General features: G+C 47.5%; 4 protein-coding genes and 5 long non-coding RNA genes across 9 annotated transcripts; 4 read left to right on the top strand and 5 right to left on the bottom strand.

Moving 5' to 3' along the window:
- Positions 1-257: 257 nt before the first annotated feature.
- Positions 258-1,439, bottom strand: LOC136186772 (uncharacterized). The gene is made up of 3 exons (XR_010669756.1): positions 1,179-1,439; positions 493-834; positions 258-426 (listed from the first exon to the last, which is right to left on the bottom strand). It is a non-coding gene; the product is annotated as an uncharacterized lncRNA (long non-coding RNA).
- Positions 1,440-1,508: 69 nt separating this feature from the next.
- LOC136191011 (uncharacterized) lies at positions 1,509-2,314 on the bottom strand. The gene is made up of 3 exons (XR_010670705.1): positions 2,243-2,314; positions 1,829-2,179; positions 1,509-1,768 (listed from the first exon to the last, which is right to left on the bottom strand). It is a non-coding gene; the product is annotated as an uncharacterized lncRNA (long non-coding RNA).
- A 1,354-nt stretch (positions 2,315-3,668) lies between these two features.
- Positions 3,669-4,525, bottom strand: LOC136190851 (soma ferritin-like). Its single transcript, XM_065979138.1, has 2 exons — positions 4,310-4,525; positions 3,669-4,248 (listed from the first exon to the last, which is right to left on the bottom strand). The coding sequence occupies exons 1-2, from the start codon at positions 4,406-4,408 to the stop codon at positions 3,835-3,837; spliced, it is 513 nt and encodes a 170-aa protein (XP_065835210.1). The 5' UTR covers positions 4,409-4,525; the 3' UTR covers positions 3,669-3,834.
- Positions 4,526-4,688: 163 nt separating this feature from the next.
- Positions 4,689-6,160, bottom strand: LOC136183473 (rRNA 2'-O-methyltransferase fibrillarin-like). The gene is made up of 9 exons (XM_065970133.1): positions 6,086-6,160; positions 5,933-6,031; positions 5,802-5,882; positions 5,648-5,748; positions 5,420-5,587; positions 5,227-5,359; positions 5,039-5,151; positions 4,834-4,979; positions 4,689-4,738 (listed from the first exon to the last, which is right to left on the bottom strand). Exons 1-9 carry the CDS (start codon positions 6,096-6,098, stop codon positions 4,717-4,719), a joined length of 876 nt encoding a protein of 291 aa, XP_065826205.1. The 5' UTR covers positions 6,099-6,160; the 3' UTR covers positions 4,689-4,716.
- On the top strand, positions 6,049-7,952 carry LOC136183494 (uncharacterized). The gene is made up of 2 exons (XR_010669179.1): positions 6,049-6,397; positions 6,463-7,952. It is a non-coding gene; the product is annotated as an uncharacterized lncRNA (long non-coding RNA).
- Positions 7,893-8,950, bottom strand: LOC136183483 (uncharacterized). Its single transcript, XM_065970143.1, has 2 exons — positions 8,596-8,950; positions 7,893-8,548 (listed from the first exon to the last, which is right to left on the bottom strand). The coding sequence occupies exons 1-2, from the start codon at positions 8,882-8,884 to the stop codon at positions 7,983-7,985; spliced, it is 855 nt and encodes a 284-aa protein (XP_065826215.1). The 5' UTR covers positions 8,885-8,950; the 3' UTR covers positions 7,893-7,982.
- Positions 8,951-13,300: 4,350 nt separating this feature from the next.
- LOC136186714 (uncharacterized) lies at positions 13,301-15,141 on the top strand. The gene is made up of 4 exons (XR_010669751.1): positions 13,301-13,442; positions 13,501-13,575; positions 13,635-13,701; positions 13,774-15,141. It is a non-coding gene; the product is annotated as an uncharacterized lncRNA (long non-coding RNA).
- Positions 15,142-15,515: 374 nt separating this feature from the next.
- On the top strand, positions 15,516-17,581 carry LOC136183499 (uncharacterized). The gene is made up of 9 exons (XR_010669180.1): positions 15,516-15,831; positions 15,901-16,011; positions 16,058-16,127; positions 16,180-16,321; positions 16,371-16,485; positions 16,534-16,674; positions 16,728-16,821; positions 16,871-17,385; positions 17,435-17,581. It is a non-coding gene; the product is annotated as an uncharacterized lncRNA (long non-coding RNA).
- Positions 17,582-17,766: 185 nt separating this feature from the next.
- On the top strand, positions 17,767-18,489 carry LOC136198934 (polyhomeotic-like protein 3). The gene has a single exon (XM_065989006.1). It carries the CDS (start codon positions 17,767-17,769, stop codon positions 18,487-18,489), a length of 723 nt encoding a protein of 240 aa, XP_065845078.1.
- The last annotated feature ends 143 nt before the right edge of the window (positions 18,490-18,632 follow it).

Consider the following 18,632-nt stretch of genomic DNA (forward strand, 5'->3'; position numbering starts at 1 on the left):
AAAAGTGGCTAACGACTCAGAGGCAACTCCTGCGCCTTTTTTATAACCGATAATATCACATTTGCATCGGGGTTCGGGGTTCGGGGTTCACCGAAAGTGAACAGAGAGACGTCGATACTAATAGCAACAAGATGGCTTTTTTATATCTGCTACTTACCCGTACAACCAGAGATACAACATCAAATATCTTAGCCAGATTTTTGTTTTAGCTACAAATCAACGTAAACAGTGAAATACAATAATTCAATGTACGTCAGAGTCTTGAGGCTTCAGAATCACTGTTTGTCACTAAGTTTCAGCCTTGTGGTATAGCCCTAACTGAAGCGTCTAGAGTTGCAACCATGACGTAGGGCCAGCTCGGATTCTCATTCGGCCAAAAGGTAAAATCGTTAATCGTCATTTCGTATTGATTGCCTGGCGTCAATTCTGCAAAGAATACAATTATTGTTAGCCAAAGCTCGCCCACTACGTAGCGGTACAAGGCAACCGTACCGTCTCTGAGTGCAATAAAGTTGGGAGAGAGCCACAGTGTGAGCTCACTATCAATGTAGGAAGAAGTAATTCCCTTCCAGACTGATCCTGTCCTGCCTTCTAGTGTAAAGTCCTCCTCATCGTCGAGAGATTCCAGTATTTCGTCAAAGGCGTTCGATAACTCCTGCGAACAGCTGTCAACCTCAAACTTCCAATTCGCGTTCTCCGGTTGGATAGTGTCGCTAGCACCGAGAAAAGTGACGAGAAAAGATTCGCCTAACAATTTGCTATACAGAGGGCCAGCGACTTCATTCGGATTCGGCAGCTCCATTTTCGATTAGAGACTGAAGCAGAGAACGTTTCCTAAAAAGGAAGACACGAATTTTTAGCCTCCGGCCTGTTTTCCGGGCCAAAGGTCACTGAAAGCGAACCAAAGGTCATCGAAAGTGCCCATTAATAGCAACAAGGATAGTGCTTTAGCTAAAATTATTATACAGTACGTGCGATTTCCACGGAAACCCTAAAGTGTGCCCAAGGCAATAATATCTTAGTTGTAGTAGCGTTGAGCCTTGACACAAGGGATTCAGTGAAATTAGGCCTAACGGAAATATACGTGCACGGATCTCTACCGATCCGTCACAGACGAACGACGGAACTCAGCAAAAATCGTCGAATAATCCTATCTTTCGTCGGATATTCCGCTCTACCTCGTATAAATCGAGACGGACCTCGTTCCAACCGACCCTTGCAGGGGCTTGCTAACGTTCGAGGCCGGAGAAAGATCAAAAACAATTCAAAACGACGTTTCAAACTGTTCTCGATGGCGTTACGTCCACGATAAAGCAAAATGACACTCGTTTTCGGTCGTGCATCGATTGCGACGTCGAACACACGCTTGTCGCAAAGTCAATAGCGAGTGCAGACTGTCTTAGACCCCATCCTCTCTTCGATTATCTGTCGTCACGCCCTGGTCGTCACCAGGGTCGTCACGAGAAGACTAGGTAACGCGCGTGGCCGCGTGTAGGTTATTACACCATCGCATTATTATTGCTAAAAAACTCATACGCACAAAGATTAACAACCAATCAATCATCGACCAACTTAGCCAATTAGAACAACGGTTTTCCGGAAGTTTTTTTCGTGCCATCATCGGCGTCATGATCTTCAGGACCATCATCTTCAACGATCCTGACTGAAGCCACTAGACTCGCACCCATTATGTATTTACGCAGTCGTTCTTTACGCCAAAAGCGAAAATCCTGAATCGTCATTTCATAAAGATGACCAGACTTCAGTACTGAAAGAATGTAGTCAGTTATGTAACTGCAATTGCACAACAACTTGAATAGAAGAAAACCTGTTTTGGCTCTGTTGCGTTTGATATCAAAATGGCAAAGCCACAGTTGAAGCTGGTCCTCGTCATTGTAACGACGAGTAATTCCTCTCCAGAAAGATCCTACTCTGTCTCCTATTCTAAACGTTCTTTCATCACCGAGAGAACTGACAATTTTTTGCAAAGCATTAGATAACTCCAAGCCACAACTGCCTGAGTTAACTTCAAACAACCAATTTGCTTTCTCTGGTTGGCCTTCTTGCTGGCCGCAAAAAGTAGCGACAAAAGCGGGCTTGTTTAGCAATTCCTTATAAAGCGGAGAAGCAACCTCTTGTGGATTTAGCAGCTCAGATTCTGTTTCTGTTGCTTCCATTACTATTAGAATCACGAGGACTGAACACTGATGTAGTAACAAAGCTAAGGCGATTGTTGTCTCACCCGTATTTTCTGTTGCCGTTTTGAGTCGTCGACAGTGTACTGACGTAAAGTGCGAAGTGCGGGTGTGAATTGTTAATAGCAACAAGGTAGCATAAATATTCCAATTCCCGTACATAACTTTATGTACCAATTTTCTGATTCAACAGTTTCAGCTACACGTACAAGCCTAAGGCTTCAGAATGTTTATTCCCTGTTTCAGCCTTGCAATGTATCCCTAACTGAAGCCTCTACAGTTGAAACCATGCCGTAGGACTATTTTGGATTCTCATTTGGCGAAAAGAAAAAATGATCGATTATGGCTTCAATTCTGCACAAAAATACAGTTGTTGCTAGCCAGCCCACGGCGGTACAAGGCGACGATCAAGAAAGCCCGTACTGCCTTCAAAATGATATAAAGCGAGGAGAGAGCCACAGTGTGAGCTGATAATCAACGTAAGGAGATAATCCCTGTGAATGTCTGCCAACCTCAAACTGCCAATTCGCATTTTCCGGTTTGCTAGTGTCGCTGTCACCGCAATAAGAGACGAGAAAAGAGTCGCCTAACAATTGCTATAAAGAGGGCCAGCGACTTTTTTGGCAGCTCCATTTTACATTAGAGACTGAAATAGAGAACGTTTCCTAAAAAGAGGGCACGAATTTTAGCCTGTCACCAGTACCAAAGGTCACCGAAAGTGCATCAAAGGTCATTGAAAGTGCACATTAATAGCAACAAGGTTAGAGCTGTAATTAAAAATAGTATGTACAGTTTCCGATACCTGCCATTTCCATCAGCTACAGATGCGTGGCCAATGCAATAACTTAGTTGTGGTGTCGTTGACAGATAATTTTATAAGGGAATCAGCGAAATCAGGCCATGGATATATGGATGCATGGATATATCTTTACCGATCCGCGTCACGAGGACGGACGACGGAACTCAACAAAAATCGCTGAATAATCCTATATTTCGTCGGATATTCCGCTCTACCTCTTATAAATCGAGACGGACCTCGTTCCAACCCTAAAAACGATCCTTGCGGGGGCTTGCTAATTTTCGAGTTCAAAAACAATTCATAACGACGTTTCAAACTGTTCTCGATGGCGTTTACGAGCAAAGAAGGCGCCCGTTTTCGGTCGAGCATCGATTGCGACGTCAAACACACGCTTGTCGCGAAGTAAATACCGGGTGCAGACTGTCTTAGCTTCGATTCCTTCGCCGCCGTCGAATCGCGGATTGCGGATCTGTGGGGTAACGCGCGTGCACTAATCTACAAGCGCGAAATTTAAAAACCCAGAGAGCGTCTTTTTCCCTCGATTCACGCATCAAACGGGAGGTAGTTCTGAAGGCTGCCGAAAACTCGTTTTGGACGTGCTCCGCATGGCTTAGTCTTAGATTCAAGAGGTTCGACGAAGTCCCACAGACCCGGATGCGCAGACGTCACACGAATGAAATGCAACCACACCTTTCATGCGTGACTACGTCACCGAACAAAAGGAATGCAACGAAAACGACAAGAAAACGGGACGAAACAGCAAGAACACACGAAAAAACAAGTCAAAAAAACACCAAACGCGCTCGAAAAGCGTCCCTCGCTCGCACCTCACAGGCGAACTCACGACGACAGACTGTTGTGGTCGAATTGATACTCGCCCAATCCAGGACCAACGCGCTTCAAATTCGTGACGTGGCCGGCGAGTTCCTTGATCGACTTCACCTGTTCGTCGAGGAATTCCTCCTCGAGATAGTCGGTCAAGTGGGCGTCGTCGTGACTCGCCGCGACCTTGTGGAGCTTGAGGAGGCTCTCGTTGACGGCGCGCTCGAGTGCGAGCGCATCTTGCATCGCATCGAGACCCGATTTCCACTCGCTTTTCGTCGGGGCTTTGATCGGGTTGAGCACGATGCGACCGCCGCGACGATTCTGGTATTTCATCAGTTTCTGGGCGTGTTCTTGCTCTTCCTCGGCCGAATGCTTGAAGAATTCGTGGAATCCCTTCAACGCGACGTCGTCGCGATCGAAGTGGTAGGCCTGAGTAGAGAGAAAAGGGACGATGACGTGTTTCTCCCCGCCTGGTTTCGCGCGTTCATACCATGGCAAGATAGGTGTAGTAAGCTTCCAGCTCCATCGTGATTTGGGCGTTGATGCCCGCCTCGGACTGTTCATGGAAATTCTGACGAACCTGCGACATTATCTTCGAGCTTGTACAGACACTGCAGTAGCAAAAACTCGCGAGATCAGTCTGGTGCGGAGACGAGAGATGAGTAGCGTTATGTAGGGCGTCGACGTCGATTTGCGATTGGTCAATTGCCGAGCATGCGTCACTGTAACGCAATTGTCACGAGAAAAATCACGAGTGCAGCTCAACCGGTTCACTCTGGTTCAACCGGTTCAAAGCTATTTTTAGTAACAAAGCGAGATAACATGAGAAGCATAATTTTATTTATTTATTACACGAACTCATAACTAAACCAAATGCTAGGTGTCAATATTACTGTATTATTCCTTCTTTGTTGGAGGCCTAGTGTGAACAACAGCAAGTTAGTTGAATGATAGATAAGTCCATTCCAGTTGGAATGATAATCCAACTAGAATCGAGCTAGCGTGCGTTCTTACCTGTAGATTCCTACAACTACAGCATGATCCCTTTCATATGGCTCCAAGGTGAGTTGCTCTTGCGGTTTCAGCTTTTCACTTCTCAATTTCTGCACTTCACCGGCAAAAACAGCAGCCGGCTCAGCAGTAGAGTCAATACAGTTAGCCTTAAAGAAAAAACAAAATACAGCAATAGTTCTATCAGAGTAAATAGGCACCCATCTACCTTTATAGATATCATAAAATTGCCACCATTTTTCAAGAAGTTGTGCGCGTTTATAGCGACTATACGTGCCTGATCCGGTTGAGCCACATCAGCAAAGACAACGTCTACCATACCTAACCACCATAAATGGGGATAGCAATTAGTTTTGCTAATCAATATCAGGTTATTTATTTCTGAGAATTGCTCACCTACAAGCATTCTATACTTATGAGGATGTCTTGCATCTTCGATAATGGGAATAACATTCGTTCGCTTCTTGGCAACGTTGATCAAATCTCGTCCCGAACGATGCGAAAATTCCACCGCATAAACTAAGCCCTCCTAAGAAAAAAAGTAAGTAAAGCTCAACACAGTCGACTCAAAGATATGACGCAAACATACGGGACCAACGATATCAGCAACGTGTGAGACGGTCGTCCCGGACGCAGCACCGAGATACAACACGCGAACCCCGGGTTTAATATGAATTTTATCAATTCCTCCAACAATTGCCGCAGCCAATTTCGATCGAAAAGGATTCCAGACGCGATACTCGATCTTGGTGCCTTCCTATAAAAAAAGCGCTAGCTTTCTAGAAAAACCCCAATATTTCAAGTGACGTCGACTCACCTCTCCTTCGACGCTGATTCGCTTTTCGCCGTAAACCGATTCGCCGGGAACGAGATTGCGCGTCACGAGCGCGTCTTCTCTTCCCTTCGCAATGAAAACCCCTACAATGCTCAATATACGGTCGAAATCGACGCGAAAACGCGACAACTCGAACCTTCGTGTCGATGCGGGACGACGGCGACGCGCGCTCCTCCTCGCATTCCGCCGCGGCCTCCTCCTCGGCCACCGCGACCACCTTTTTAGACAGAAACGTGGTTTGTTTGCTTGTTTTGTTGCGTCGATTACCTCGTGCGCCTCCGCCGCGTCCGAAGCCGCCGCCACCGCCGCGTCCGAAGCCTCCGCGACCTCGTCCGGGGCCCCCGCCTCGACCTCTACCGCCAAATCCTACGTGTTTTGCTGCTTAGGCTCTTGCAGAGTTCTGTTGCTGCATTTTCGTACCTGGACGACCCATTTTTTCGTTCGAAGTTTCACGTTTCTGCACGTGGAATGCTAGCGTACGTTAATAGCTTCCTAAACTGGCGATTTATGGACTGTTTTGAATTATGCGCAGTTTCTGCTTGGCAGTGAGCTTGTTCAAAACTAATCCAGCCGGTTAATTTGGCTGTTTAGCTTCAAGAAGCTGTCCAAATCTCAAGCAACGATATGAGCATGCGCGAACATTCCTGGAAAAGCGTCGAAGAGCCTTTCTCGAGCGTTTCAACACAATACAGGCTAACGAAGCGGTCAATACAGCTATCTCCTACTCCAAAAGTAATTCCCACTACTGCCAAAGCCACAATTCCTCTCCATTTCCGTATTTTTTTCTTACAAAACAGCACACCGTCACGAACGACGCAAAAACGAGCAAAAAGAAAGACATTTCGGTGCGAAACACAATCTCCTCTCCCTAGTATCAGGTGAGCCCCCCAACCCCTCCCTAGTAGAAAAGTAAAGTACAAAAGGCACTGATCAAATGTCAGTGACCCATGACATGCCGGAAATAGTAGTAGTAGAACCCGGAAACGGTTCACTAGTCCGTCTTCTCATAGAGATAGCACTGCGATTCGGGCTCGGGAACGGGAGCATACATAACCTCGGCCAAATTAAAAAGTAGCCCTTGGCTCACGGTGACGTTATTCCCAATAGGCGAAAAAACGTCGACTCTTCCTCGACTATTCGCTCGCAAATAGTATCGCGTTTCGTTTCGCTTGGCATAGAGAACCGTCGCTCCAATTCCTTTCGTGTGAATATCGGGATTCAAGCCGAATAGGTAGTCATCATCGCCGCAATATTGCCAATATTGTCGCTTCTTTCGTTGGCCCCGCTCGATCGACCAAACGGTCGTCGTATCATTATCGTCTTCGCGAACGAATCCCAATCTGACTCGACTTCCATTCCCCGTCGTCAACCCGAGATATCTCGTTTCCATTTCCGACTTCGACGTCGCATTGACGCGACGCACTTGCGCCGAAAATCGAATCGAATCGCGCTTTCCATCGACTTTGCTCACGACGAGACGCGGATCGACGGCGACGCGCACGTGCACGGGAACGGTGCGCACTTCGCCGTCGACCGCCGTCACGAGTCGACGCGCCTTGATACTGTAGAGCTCCGCTTTTGTCGAGCTCGACGCCGACTTCCAACAACAATAAATAACGATGAGTAAAAGCAATCCCTTGGCGTCCATTTCCCGGTATGCATATCTTCCGACGATTCGACTCTCGTATTTATACCACCGCAATTTCATTTTGCTCCGTTCGTCGTCGGCGCGTTTTGCCGCCGCGCGTTTGCCGCCGGGGAAATTACGATTGACGTAATTTTTTTCTTGCCGAGGAGAGCGACGGGCACTTCGACGACGGCTTTGGGACACTTTCGGTGACAACTCTCTCACGCGCGCGCGCGGTCTCGTAGGCGCGGGGAGCGCGAGTGCTCCTCGTCGCCTCGGCTAGACTCCGACGCGCTCTCGTCGTTCTCTGTCGGTCTCTGAGAAGAGAGGGGGGAAACGAGATAAGAGTCGCAACACACGTACGTCAACCCTTGTCGTGGGAGAACACACCGTAAGGTAACGGTTTGTTTTCTAATAAGTCGTTCGTTCTCCTCGTACGAAACGTTGGCGCGGCTTTTTTCCGAGGCGTTTCGCTAGCGTAGTCCGTCTCGCCACGCGTGGCTCCTCCCGCTTTCTGTTGTTCTATCTACTCGGATGCAATCGATCAGATTTCCTTTGGGACGGATCCCGTCTGAGATCATTTTCAAAATAATTGTATTTCGCGCGAAGCGTCAATTTTATCATTGCAAGATGCCGAAATTCTATCATGCACTTCCGATACGCTACACTAGAAAATTTTCTCTTTTTTATCTACTTGGGGCCGTTTCCCGACGATTCCGAATCGCTCTCCCTTTTACCCCACCAGCAAATGTTCGGCGCGTGCGGCACGCCGTCTATCAACTTGGCCCGACACTCGCTGAACGTTTGCCTGCGTGGATGGGGTCCTCTTCCGAGCGCCACGCCGCCGCGTATCGTCAAATAGCGCGGCGTCGATCCCGTCCGATTCACGTAGTACGAAACGGGGTCGACGCGGGGATTGGTCGTTTGCCAGCAGGCGTGCGATGCGTTTTGAGTCAACGTCAAATCTTCGCCGTTTTCGTCCAACGTCAGATAATATCCCGGCCGGTCGTAGGCGTAAATCAAAATCGATCCTTCGCAGAAATCGCTATCGAACTCGCGCACTAAATTCATGTCGTTTGTCCCAAGACGATCTTCCCAGTAGACTATTTTCACTGGCGACGACGTGTTGTTCGTCAGAGCGATCAGTCCTTTGGCCGACGGTGAATAGATTTGCACGGCAAATTTTCCGTATTTACGAGTCGGTTTGATCTCCGTCGCTTCGCAGTCGACCGCGAGGGCCCACGAGTGAAATTGCACTGAGAAAATAGTTAGACAACAAACGAGCCACATACTTGCACGGAACTCGATCGGCCTGGAGCGTCAAGACGTCCGCTGAGGACTATATAGTCTAGAACGAGGACGGCTATTTCCTTCCTCAGTTCCAAACGCGTCATGCTGCGCATCGAATTAGACGAGGAGAGAAGGGAAGAGAGAGCGCGAGTCACGTCGACACACGTCTCCCTCGCGATGTCTTTCCCGAACCGGGGATTTTCACTATGTGTCAGTCGTTTGTCGTAATTAAGAAGCGCGTAGGCGGCGGCGGACTCGTGACGACGGCATTGCGACGCGTGGCGCGCTGCTTGCCGTCGCATGGGGTCGGCTTGGCGAGGTCCGACTTCGTGAATATTTTGCGCAGAGAAACTTGTCGCCTGCGGTGAAGTTGAAACCTGCGTACTGCTGCTCAAGTTCGCCTTTCTCTCGTTCATTATGCGTGTGATCATGATGTCGATTCATTGGTGTGGGCTGTCTGCGGCTTTTAAAAACTTTCTATTCCTTTGGCGGCGACCCGGGGTAGACACGCCTTTCCCGTGATACCCTCTCTCTGCTGTGTGTGAGAGTCACGTTGCGGTTGGGATTACAAATGATCTGTTTCAAGCGACCGTTCCTTTCCTCTGACGCAGTCTTCGTTGTCGGATGGAGTCAATTCTAGTTCCTCTTCTAATTGTGCGATGGCCCACCTTATGGATAGTCGTTTGCGGTCCGCGTCTCGTGTGTTTTCTGTGGCTAAAGTCACTATTAAGCTTTCTGTTTGATTATCATAGAAAGTGGCGTGGATGAGGGTGACGGTTTAGACCCGCCTTCTCGCTGACAGTCAGTCAATATTAATTAATTAAACGGATGTTATTATATAATCTCGTGACTCATTTTCAGCCGATTCTTTCTATTTGTTCTCTTTAGTCTTTCCCGCCGGGCAAGAATCTACGTCAACGGTTTCCCTGGAGAAATTGCTCGTGTATAGCACGGTAAAAAAGTTCATACATAGAAAGGTGTCATTGTGAAATGATTAGTCTCTGTTCCACATCATTTACCAGCAGAGTCCAGTCCTGCCATCTCTGCAGACGTAGAACTCGAAATCCGCTCTGCAGTCTTTGTCACACGTCTTCGATTTTCTTCTGTACCTCTTCGATTCCCGAACCCTCGCAAGTGCCAACGTCTGACGGCCGCTCACCGCCTTGAGATGGCGTCTCGTTTGCGAATCAGCCAGCGTTTCGCGATACAAACCCGGTTGGATTTCCTCGCCTTCTCGAATCCAACATCCACCCATCTGTCTCAATACCTTGGCTTCGGATCCTACAGCTTTGTGCTGAACGAAGCCCATTCGCGACGTCGTTAGATTAACCCTCAGATAGAGACCATTCCACTGTTGCCCGTTGAAAGAACTCGCCTTGATAATAGCAACTTCCGTGTAACCTCCTGACGGTGGAGAACATGGGCCATCAGCTAACAGAAACACCGTGTCCTTGTACGTGTCATACGCCTTATCCATAGTCGTCACATAAAACTCGGCTTCGCCTGCGTTGTCTTGAGCAGAGAGGAAGCCTTGCTTTTTAGCCCCAATATATAACTGGGTTAAATACTTCTCGTGAATGCGTCGAACGTTGGAAAACGATGACCGCACCCTCGGACACGCGTGACCTTCGTCTTGCTGGAGGAGAAGCAAAAAGACGAGCACGCACATTCTCTTGCTGGCTGCAAACATCTCGCGCTTATCGTCGAAGTTAGTTAGTTACTGGAGCTAACAGATTAGCGATCTCCGATGAAGCGTGTTCGACTTTCTATCTACTGACCTTTCACTATAGCATCCATGATTGCATGGGGAAACCGTGAGCCATGCTCTGTTTATAGCCGCATGCAATTAGGAGTTTGCTTTTCTTTTGGCGGCTTTCAAAACATCAACAACTTATATATAGAGCAGGGACTGCGAGCGCCATGTTTGTTTACGTCGTTACCTCGTCAACATTATATTGGGGACTGTTGTGGTGTCTGCGCGGTGTCCGGTTCGGGGAGAATAATGCTCGTTTCAGTGTTGCAGCAAGAGAGTTCATAGTGCACCTCTTTGTTCCTTGGCGTTCTTACGTGCACCGAACGTGATCCATGTAATTCTATTAACTATAATGTCTGGTTTACATACGCATCATTCTACTACGGCATGCTACGTCCTTGGCTATAATACTTCACATCAATTACTTTTCTTTCTAATGCCACCAACAGGATGGAATTTGTTGAGCACTCTCCGTGTGGCAATAGTGAAATTTCGTGCAGTTGTTCTTTCTCATTGTATCTTTTCCGACAGACAAACAGGGACGAGTGCTTGGCCTGCTATTCTTAATGACCACTTGTTCTCCTTTCGCTCTCTTGTCAAATACCCAGCACCCTCCCTTGTCCGACAAGTCTTGCCTCTTGCTGCTGGAATAATTACGCAGGTCGTGTTTGAGTAGTTTCAGCGTGTCTTGATTGTCGTCGTAGGCGAGGTAGAGGCCCTCAAGATATGTGGGGTTGGTTACCGTATTAGCAAGAATGATGCCAACTCCCTTGCAGGGGGGACACACGAAGTCGACAATCATTAACACTGTATTTGCAATGCCCGCCTCCTTTCTCTTATCCCACGGGATTATTGACATACTTGGCGTCAGGGTATCGTTGCTAGTGGAATTCTGATCAGGTCGACTTGTATTCGGCTCTAAGGCGAGGAGCCCCCTCGACTTCCTCACGTAGAGCTGGTGGAAGTACTTGCTATTATTCGTCTTTGTCCAAAGGTTGAAAATGTTCGGCTCCAACGATATCGTCTGGTTGTAACACGAGCAATTCGTCGTCCATTGCGACGAGTCTTGTGCCAAGAAGACACTTGGCCCCCCCAACATAAGTAGAAGAACGGAGATGTGAGCGAAGAGAATTTGACTCATCCTTCGTATGAAGAGTTTGCTCTGTGATGTCTGGCACAGACAGATCATCTTTATATAGATGCGTGAATTTCTCTAAAATTCTAACGAGACGCCCCCCATTGGGGTAGTACCTCGGGGCATGCTGATTACACGACAACAGACAGGAAATATCATTGTTGTGGCTTAGTTAATCGATTATCATCACTAGTAGTAAAATTTGACAGCTACTACGCCTTCGATTCTAGATAAATCACTAACCTCTTCAAGATTTCACTGGCTATCGCTGAGCGTACTGAAGAAGGCTTGAGAATTCATATGTCAATGCCTGGGAGCACGCAGGGAAAGAGGATGCAGTTTGTGCAACGGATGACGTAAGTTCCACACACGCAAGTTTTCGCGAATGCGATGACTTGACTGACAGCTTGGATTACCTTCCAAAAACCGCTATTGGAACGTCAGTGCGTCGGTTAATTTCGAAAGTGCAACGCTCGTGGGCGGGGAAAGACATCTCTTTCCACTGGGCGATATCTCAGAAGGGAAGCAGAAATCCGTTACACCCTTACCTATTGATCTCAATTTTCGCCTCAACTTCCACCCCCAAAGGTCAAGAACTCTAGGAAGGCCAAACCAAGAAAATCCGTATTTTAGGCGGGGAAGGTGCGACTCGCCTAGTCAGTCGGAAGGGCAGGGAGAAACATATTTCAGCGTTTAGACCGCAGTGGAGCTTACTTAGCGTCTTACCTACGCAAGTAGAGAGGTACTTTCCTTATGACTTATATTGATGTGGCAGTTCCAGTGTACTATTGCGCTAAGCTAATCTAATTTATGCACACGCTGAGATTTGATACTTTCAGCTTCTTTGGCCTGAATGCTGGCACTATGGAGCTAGGGAAGCGTGAGCAGCATTTGAAAACAAAGGATTTAGGAATTACGTTGCTTTAGAGATCAACTCAGCACAAAGGTATAGGGAAAATTTCTGTTTCGTATTTCGAGCTCTGATCTCCTCTTAATTGAAACAAGAAATTTATCACTCGACATCTACCGTTTCTAATGGCACAATATCGACTTTTTTCATTGCAATAATTTTCCTATACGGGCGGGTCTTTCGAACTACGTCACCTAGGGCACGTCACGGTCACATATACATGCAAGAGAGATGTCAGAGCATACATGTAGGCGACAGCGGACCTCGGATAGCGCGACGAAGTCGAGATACGGCTCCAGCATAGCTCCAGCATACGGTACTTCAAGTGTCCCGTCGGTCGCGTGAGTGACGCAGCCTGGTCACGCGAGTTCACGTGTGCAGCAGTTGGCTCTGCACGAATTTCACACTTCCTTATATGGTCTTATTTGTGCGACTTGGCATGGTCTTCCTGCAAGATTTCGCACGTCCTTTTTCGTGTCGGCGTCTGGCAGTGCGAGACAGATTCATAGCGACGAGAGCGAGCGTCTTTTCTCGCTCGCGCGCGACAGCTACGCAAACGCTGCTCTACGATTGCGAATTGTGGCGCATTTAGACCAAAAAATCGCGCGCGCGAGCACGTTGTTTGTGCGTTCACACGCCCTCAATTAGTTCACACGTCGTACTTCGGCGATACGTCTGTCTGTCTGTTACTCGTCTCGTCTCGAGATCGGCGAGCGCGAGCTCTCGGCTCGAGAATCGACGACAGAAGGCTTTTTCCCCGCGAACGCCGCTTCGAATCGCAGCGGAAGCAGTCGGGATTAGCGAATTTGGCTCTCACGTGAGTTCGCACTATCGGTGTTGACGTGTATTGACGCGATCTCTGATTCGTTATTAGGTGTACCGCAGACTCTGTGTGTCTCATTCTCGGCTGAATCGCTCAACGGAACGGATGGTCCGTTGGCGCAGAGATGACCACGCTGCTACTTCTACAGTACGGGGCAGCCGAGAAAAAAGGCTTACCGCCGCGAGGCGGGCCTTAATGCAAGCAACGAAAAGAGCGGGCGGAGACAACGGAGTCTACCGGTAAGCGAGCTAGATTACGAGTTTTTTTGCGTTCTAATCGCGTTCTCTTCTCTTGCAGTGTGTCTCAGCAATCCTTCGCGAAGGATTGCGCCCCGGCTGGCAGAAGAACGAGCACCGCGTGGCGCGCGTTCCGGTGAGTCTCGCGTTTTTTCCAGCGCCGATCCCATCGACTCATCTCCATCTGTTTTTTAGATCGTTGCGCTGTGCGGACGATCGACGCGCTCGGATTCAACTCTCGCCCGCCCGTCGCCCGTCGCTCGTAAGTACAGTACAGTTGTACACTACACGTGTCATTTAGAGGCGTGTCTAATGAGGTCTCGTCTTTCAACAGCTGTCAAACACCCCGGGCCCACGGTCGAAGCAGAAGTCGACGAAGCGGCTGTAGACGAAGAGGTTAAAGGGGAAGACTCATCTCGTCAGGTTTTGTACGTAAAGTACGGGTCCCTGTGGTGTAGGCGTACGCATAAGGGCGGGGTTCTCTTGTCCGCGTCACATACTAAGCGATTGCACGTTGCCGCTGTCCGACGGCCCGAGTCGTAGCGCACAGGGGGCGGGAGGGCGCTCGTGTGCTGGACGGCAGCGGTTAACAGCATGACGCTTAATCCTCACTCTTACCGCATGTACGCCTATGAGAAGAAAAAATCACATGTCCCTCGCGCGCATGTACGCTCCCCCGAACATGTGCGCGGCAGAGAACGTAGTGGGGACTGCATCATTGATCTGCGCCGGTGCGCAGCTATCCTTTGCGTATACATAACTACGATAGATGCACGGGTCCATGCATTATCCATTGCACTAAGGTTTAGGGCGGCTGTCAGTAGGTAGGGCGGTTCCCAATTTGCTCTAAGGTGAGAGAGCAGGAGATAGGTTGTAGTTTAGATAGGCCTGATCCCTAACATGTAGCTGGCAGCCGCCACACACATTAGACCATTTTCACAATGGATTTCTGAGGTAATCTAGGTTGATTAGAATATAGGTTAAATTTCTAGGTCAATGGATTCTGAGGTACTCTAGGTTTTAATTCTTTAAACCACGTTCGTATATCCGCATTTTAGGTCAATGGATTCTGAGGTACTCTAGGTTTTAAAACTGTCTAAACCACATACATAATCCGTATTTTAGATCAATGGATTACGAGGTACTCTAGGTTTTAAATTGTTTAAACCGCATAGCTAATCTGTCTTTTAGGTATAATTAACCCGTCTTTTTAGGTTTAATTAATTAACCCGTCTTTTCAGGCTTAATTAATTAACCCGTCTTTTAGGTTTAGCTAACCCGTCTTTTAGGTTTTAATTGTTTAAATAAATCACGTGCCTAATCTTTCTTTTAGGTCAATGGATTTTTAGGTACTTTAGGTTTTAACTGTATAAACCACATAGCTAATCTGCCTTTTAGGAAGTAATGTACTAGGTTTTTAGGCACTAAATTTTAGAACTAGGGTTTCCATTTAGGTCAATGGATTGTGAGGTAATCTAGGTTTTAACTGTATAAACCACATAGCTAATCTGTCTTTTAGGAAGTAATGTACTAGGTTTTTAGGCACTAGGTTTTAGAACTAGGGTTTCCATTTAGGTCAATGGATTGTGAGGTAATCTAGGTTTAATTATTTTATTTATGGCGCAAAAACTAATCCGCCTTTTAGGAACGTAGTCTACTATGTGTTGTATGTGTTTTGTTGTTGTGTGTTGTGAATGGGAGATGTAGGGAAAAGTTCTGTGGGGGAGGGAGAGGGGGAGAGGGAGAGAAGGGGGGAGGAGAGAGAAAGAGTGAGAGAGAGAGACTGAGAGAGACTGAGAGAGACTGTTTAATTAACCTGTAAGGAGAAAACGCGATATGCTCAGCACGGTAGTATATTTACTTCTACAGTGCGTTACCGGTAATTAATTAAAACGCGTAACTATTGGCGGAGCGTACGTAGTGGGGTTCTAATCAAGTAGTTATTTTCCTCACGGTGTGGTGCACGGTTGCAGCACATTCCCTTCCCCGTGGGTGACGCGGTACGGTATCACAAATGCGATAAATTTGTTCCACGTTCCCCCCCCCCCCCCCCCCCCGGTGGGGTGGATTGCCACATTCCCTTCCCCCGGTGGGTTCTGGTTCCTTTCCTGCATGGTACGATGTGGTGCACGGTTGCAGCATAGTCCCTTTCCCCCCCCCCCTCCCCCGGTGGGTTTCAAGTTTGTTTAGGGCAGTGGAAGGTGAAGGTTAGTATGTACTATGTAGTGTAATATAATGTATCTGTAATTAAATCTAATGTATCGTAATAATTAATTAAACTAAAGTAGTTCATTTTCACAAATCTGAAAACTAACATGTTTCTTTTTGAGACGTCAGTGCACCGCCGGCAGGGGTCAGTAAGAAGACAGAAGTCGTCCAGCAGGTTTTAAATGTAAATTAAGAATTTTAGCAATATAATTGATAGTTTTTGTTTTTGTCAATTAACTGAATATTTTGGTAGAGCGCAACGGGAACATAGCTGCATGCGACGTCACAAGCGCTGAGGGGGTGCCCCTCCGTCACGGGACAAGTGCGTCGGAGAAGACAGAAAACGTCATGCATTGGTCATCAGGTAATTTATTTGACTCTTTTGTTATTGATTCTAATTGACTTTTTAGTGTGAGCAAATTTTGTATAGACAGCCCACTGATGACCTTTGCTGACATTGCTGTCATACAGCAAACGCAGGTTAGTGCTAAATATTTAATTTATCTGTTAGCTAATTGTGTTCTACTCCTAGAATATAAAGACAGTTTGCTCATTGATAAGCCCAGGGCCTAAATCAAGATGGCCTTGGGTGTCACGTTGGAATTAACGTGACAATTAACCGTCCAAAGCAACGGCTAGTCATGGCCGATGCTTTTTTCTTACCGGGCTTTGGAGTAAGTAATGCCATATATTTTTTTGATTTCTGAGCAAATTTGCATATAGAAAATGAGGCCGATATCAAGGCCTTGCAGCGGCAGCATCGACGTCACTACCGTGACGTCTCAAGGAGAACGGCCAGGCACAGATGGCCGTAGCCATTGTTTTTCTATTGGTTTATGTAAGTGCTAGTCAGGAACATTTGCTTACTCAGGAACATTTCGTGTAGAATAGAAAAACTGGTACCCCGCTTCAGTCTGCGTCGATGCTGCGAAGAATGATGACGCACGCGCGGATGTTATTTAAAGCGCGTAACGAAAAGCCTTCCCTGGTTGCCACGTCAGAAAATAAAAGTGCCGTCATTTGCCAGGTTCAAATACTTTTCACACTTATAATTAATTAATTAATTAATATTATTTTTAGTTGCCCAATGCCACTAGGAACTCCTCACAAGCGCGCTCAATGGGATGGCTGTGAACGCAGCGGAACGTCGTCTCCATCTCCCAGGACCTTCCAAGTACCATTCTCGTTCATTGAAATAAATATATAGCTATTTCCTTCATTAGAAAAAGTCACGAAAAGAGAAGGAGAATCGTCGATCTTTTCCAAAATTTCAGGTACGATTATCGGACTTGAAGTTCGGGGGGTTGAAGGGGGGACTCTTGGGGAGAGCGAGCACAGTAGTGGGAGGCTAGGAAGCTAAGGTCTAGATAGATGGGGACCCATAGTGAGTAGGATAAGTTAGTTAGGGGCTAGAAAGGTAGAGGTTAGAAGGTAGAGGAGTCCGTGGGCGGGGTAGGTGCTTGCTCATCCCCAGACCCTCTCTCGTTCTCTGATATTCAAACCGGGGCGAGAGAGGGTATAGAATATTAGAGTAGTGGATATCTGCTGTGCGCTGACTGTGTCTCTAATGTTATTTGTTTTTTTCGGTTTTCACAATAATCGATGAAAATCAATCAATCAATAACTGGCGAACCGGACGTTGGAACGGATTGAGGGCGACGACGGTCACTACGGCGAGGGTGGCGGCATTGGCGAATGACGGCAAGGGAAGGCAAGCTGGAGAAAACCAAGTATCCAGGTAAGAAAGTCTCAGATAAATATGCAAACATTAATTTGCTTTTTTGTAGATGGGATTCTGGACAATATTATTATTTTATTTATTTTTGTTGATGTGAATAAATATTTTTGTGCGCTTGTTCATTGCTTTAGATTTAGGAATTATATTTTTACGTGCATTTATTTTTTAAATCGGTCAATGAAAACATTAAAATACACAAATGCAACGAGTGTTCCAGCGTCTGCACATTTTACTTTGACACCGAGCATTTATGGCAATCAATAGGCATTCTCATGCAATAAAGAATGCAAAACCTCCTGGGCCAGGTGATACGGGACGACGAAGGAAAACGCGCGCGCACGAGACGTCAGGAGAAACGCGGACGGCCCGATTCGCGCCACCATGGACTCTCCGTCACTCGTCGTCAAGCCGGCACTGCCGTCGGCGGCTGCACACGTTCTCGTCCACGTCATCGACGGCCTCGTCATCGAAGAATCGAACGATCCGCTCGAAATCGAAACGGCGTCGCAAGCGTCGCACTCGCCGGAACTGACGCGTCATCCGCGCTCGCGAATCTTTCGTCGTCGACGCGGAAGCGGCAGCGGTTCTCGAGGTCGTTCGCGTCTGCGCACGTATTTGCGCGGATCTACGCGCCGACGTACGTCGTCCCGCAGCGGCGCGACGACGCTCTGCGAAGGCTGCGGCGTTCCCGAATCGCTGCGATCTCTCCTTCCGCCCGAACGACGCTTCTGCAGTGAAGCGTGTCGCCGTCGATATTGGATTCAGCCTCGTATCCCGGATAATGACGTCACAGCGGACTCGTTAATCGCGCATTTTTGCGTGCCGCGCTTCGTTGCGGCGGCGACGCGATCGCAGATTCACGTGCAAATGCCGCCCGAGTTGATATCAACGAGTCCATCGCTGTGGACGCTTCCCGATGTGGTGACGTTTGTGCGTGGGCTTGGCTACGGAGAGTGCGTGCAGGCGTTCGTCGACGAAGAAATCGACGGGCGTTCATTTCTGCTTCTTCAACTCGATCACATGGTCTCGATACTGAAATTAAAACTTGGCACTGCGTTGAAAATTAATGATTTTATTGACAAATTGAAGAGCGTCCTCCTATAAGCGGCCAAGAAGACTACACATGCACACGTCGTAATGGTCCACCGTCACAGTGATATGCGCAATAATTATTAATAATTAATCATTTTTTGGGTCTTGTGATAATTTTGATATAATAAAATGATGATCATGTGTATGTGTATGTA

Source organism: Oscarella lobularis, chromosome 1 (assembly GCF_947507565.1).
Source record: "Oscarella lobularis chromosome 1, ooOscLobu1.1, whole genome shotgun sequence".
NCBI classification, from domain to species: Eukaryota; Metazoa; Porifera; class Homoscleromorpha; order Homosclerophorida; family Oscarellidae; genus Oscarella; species Oscarella lobularis.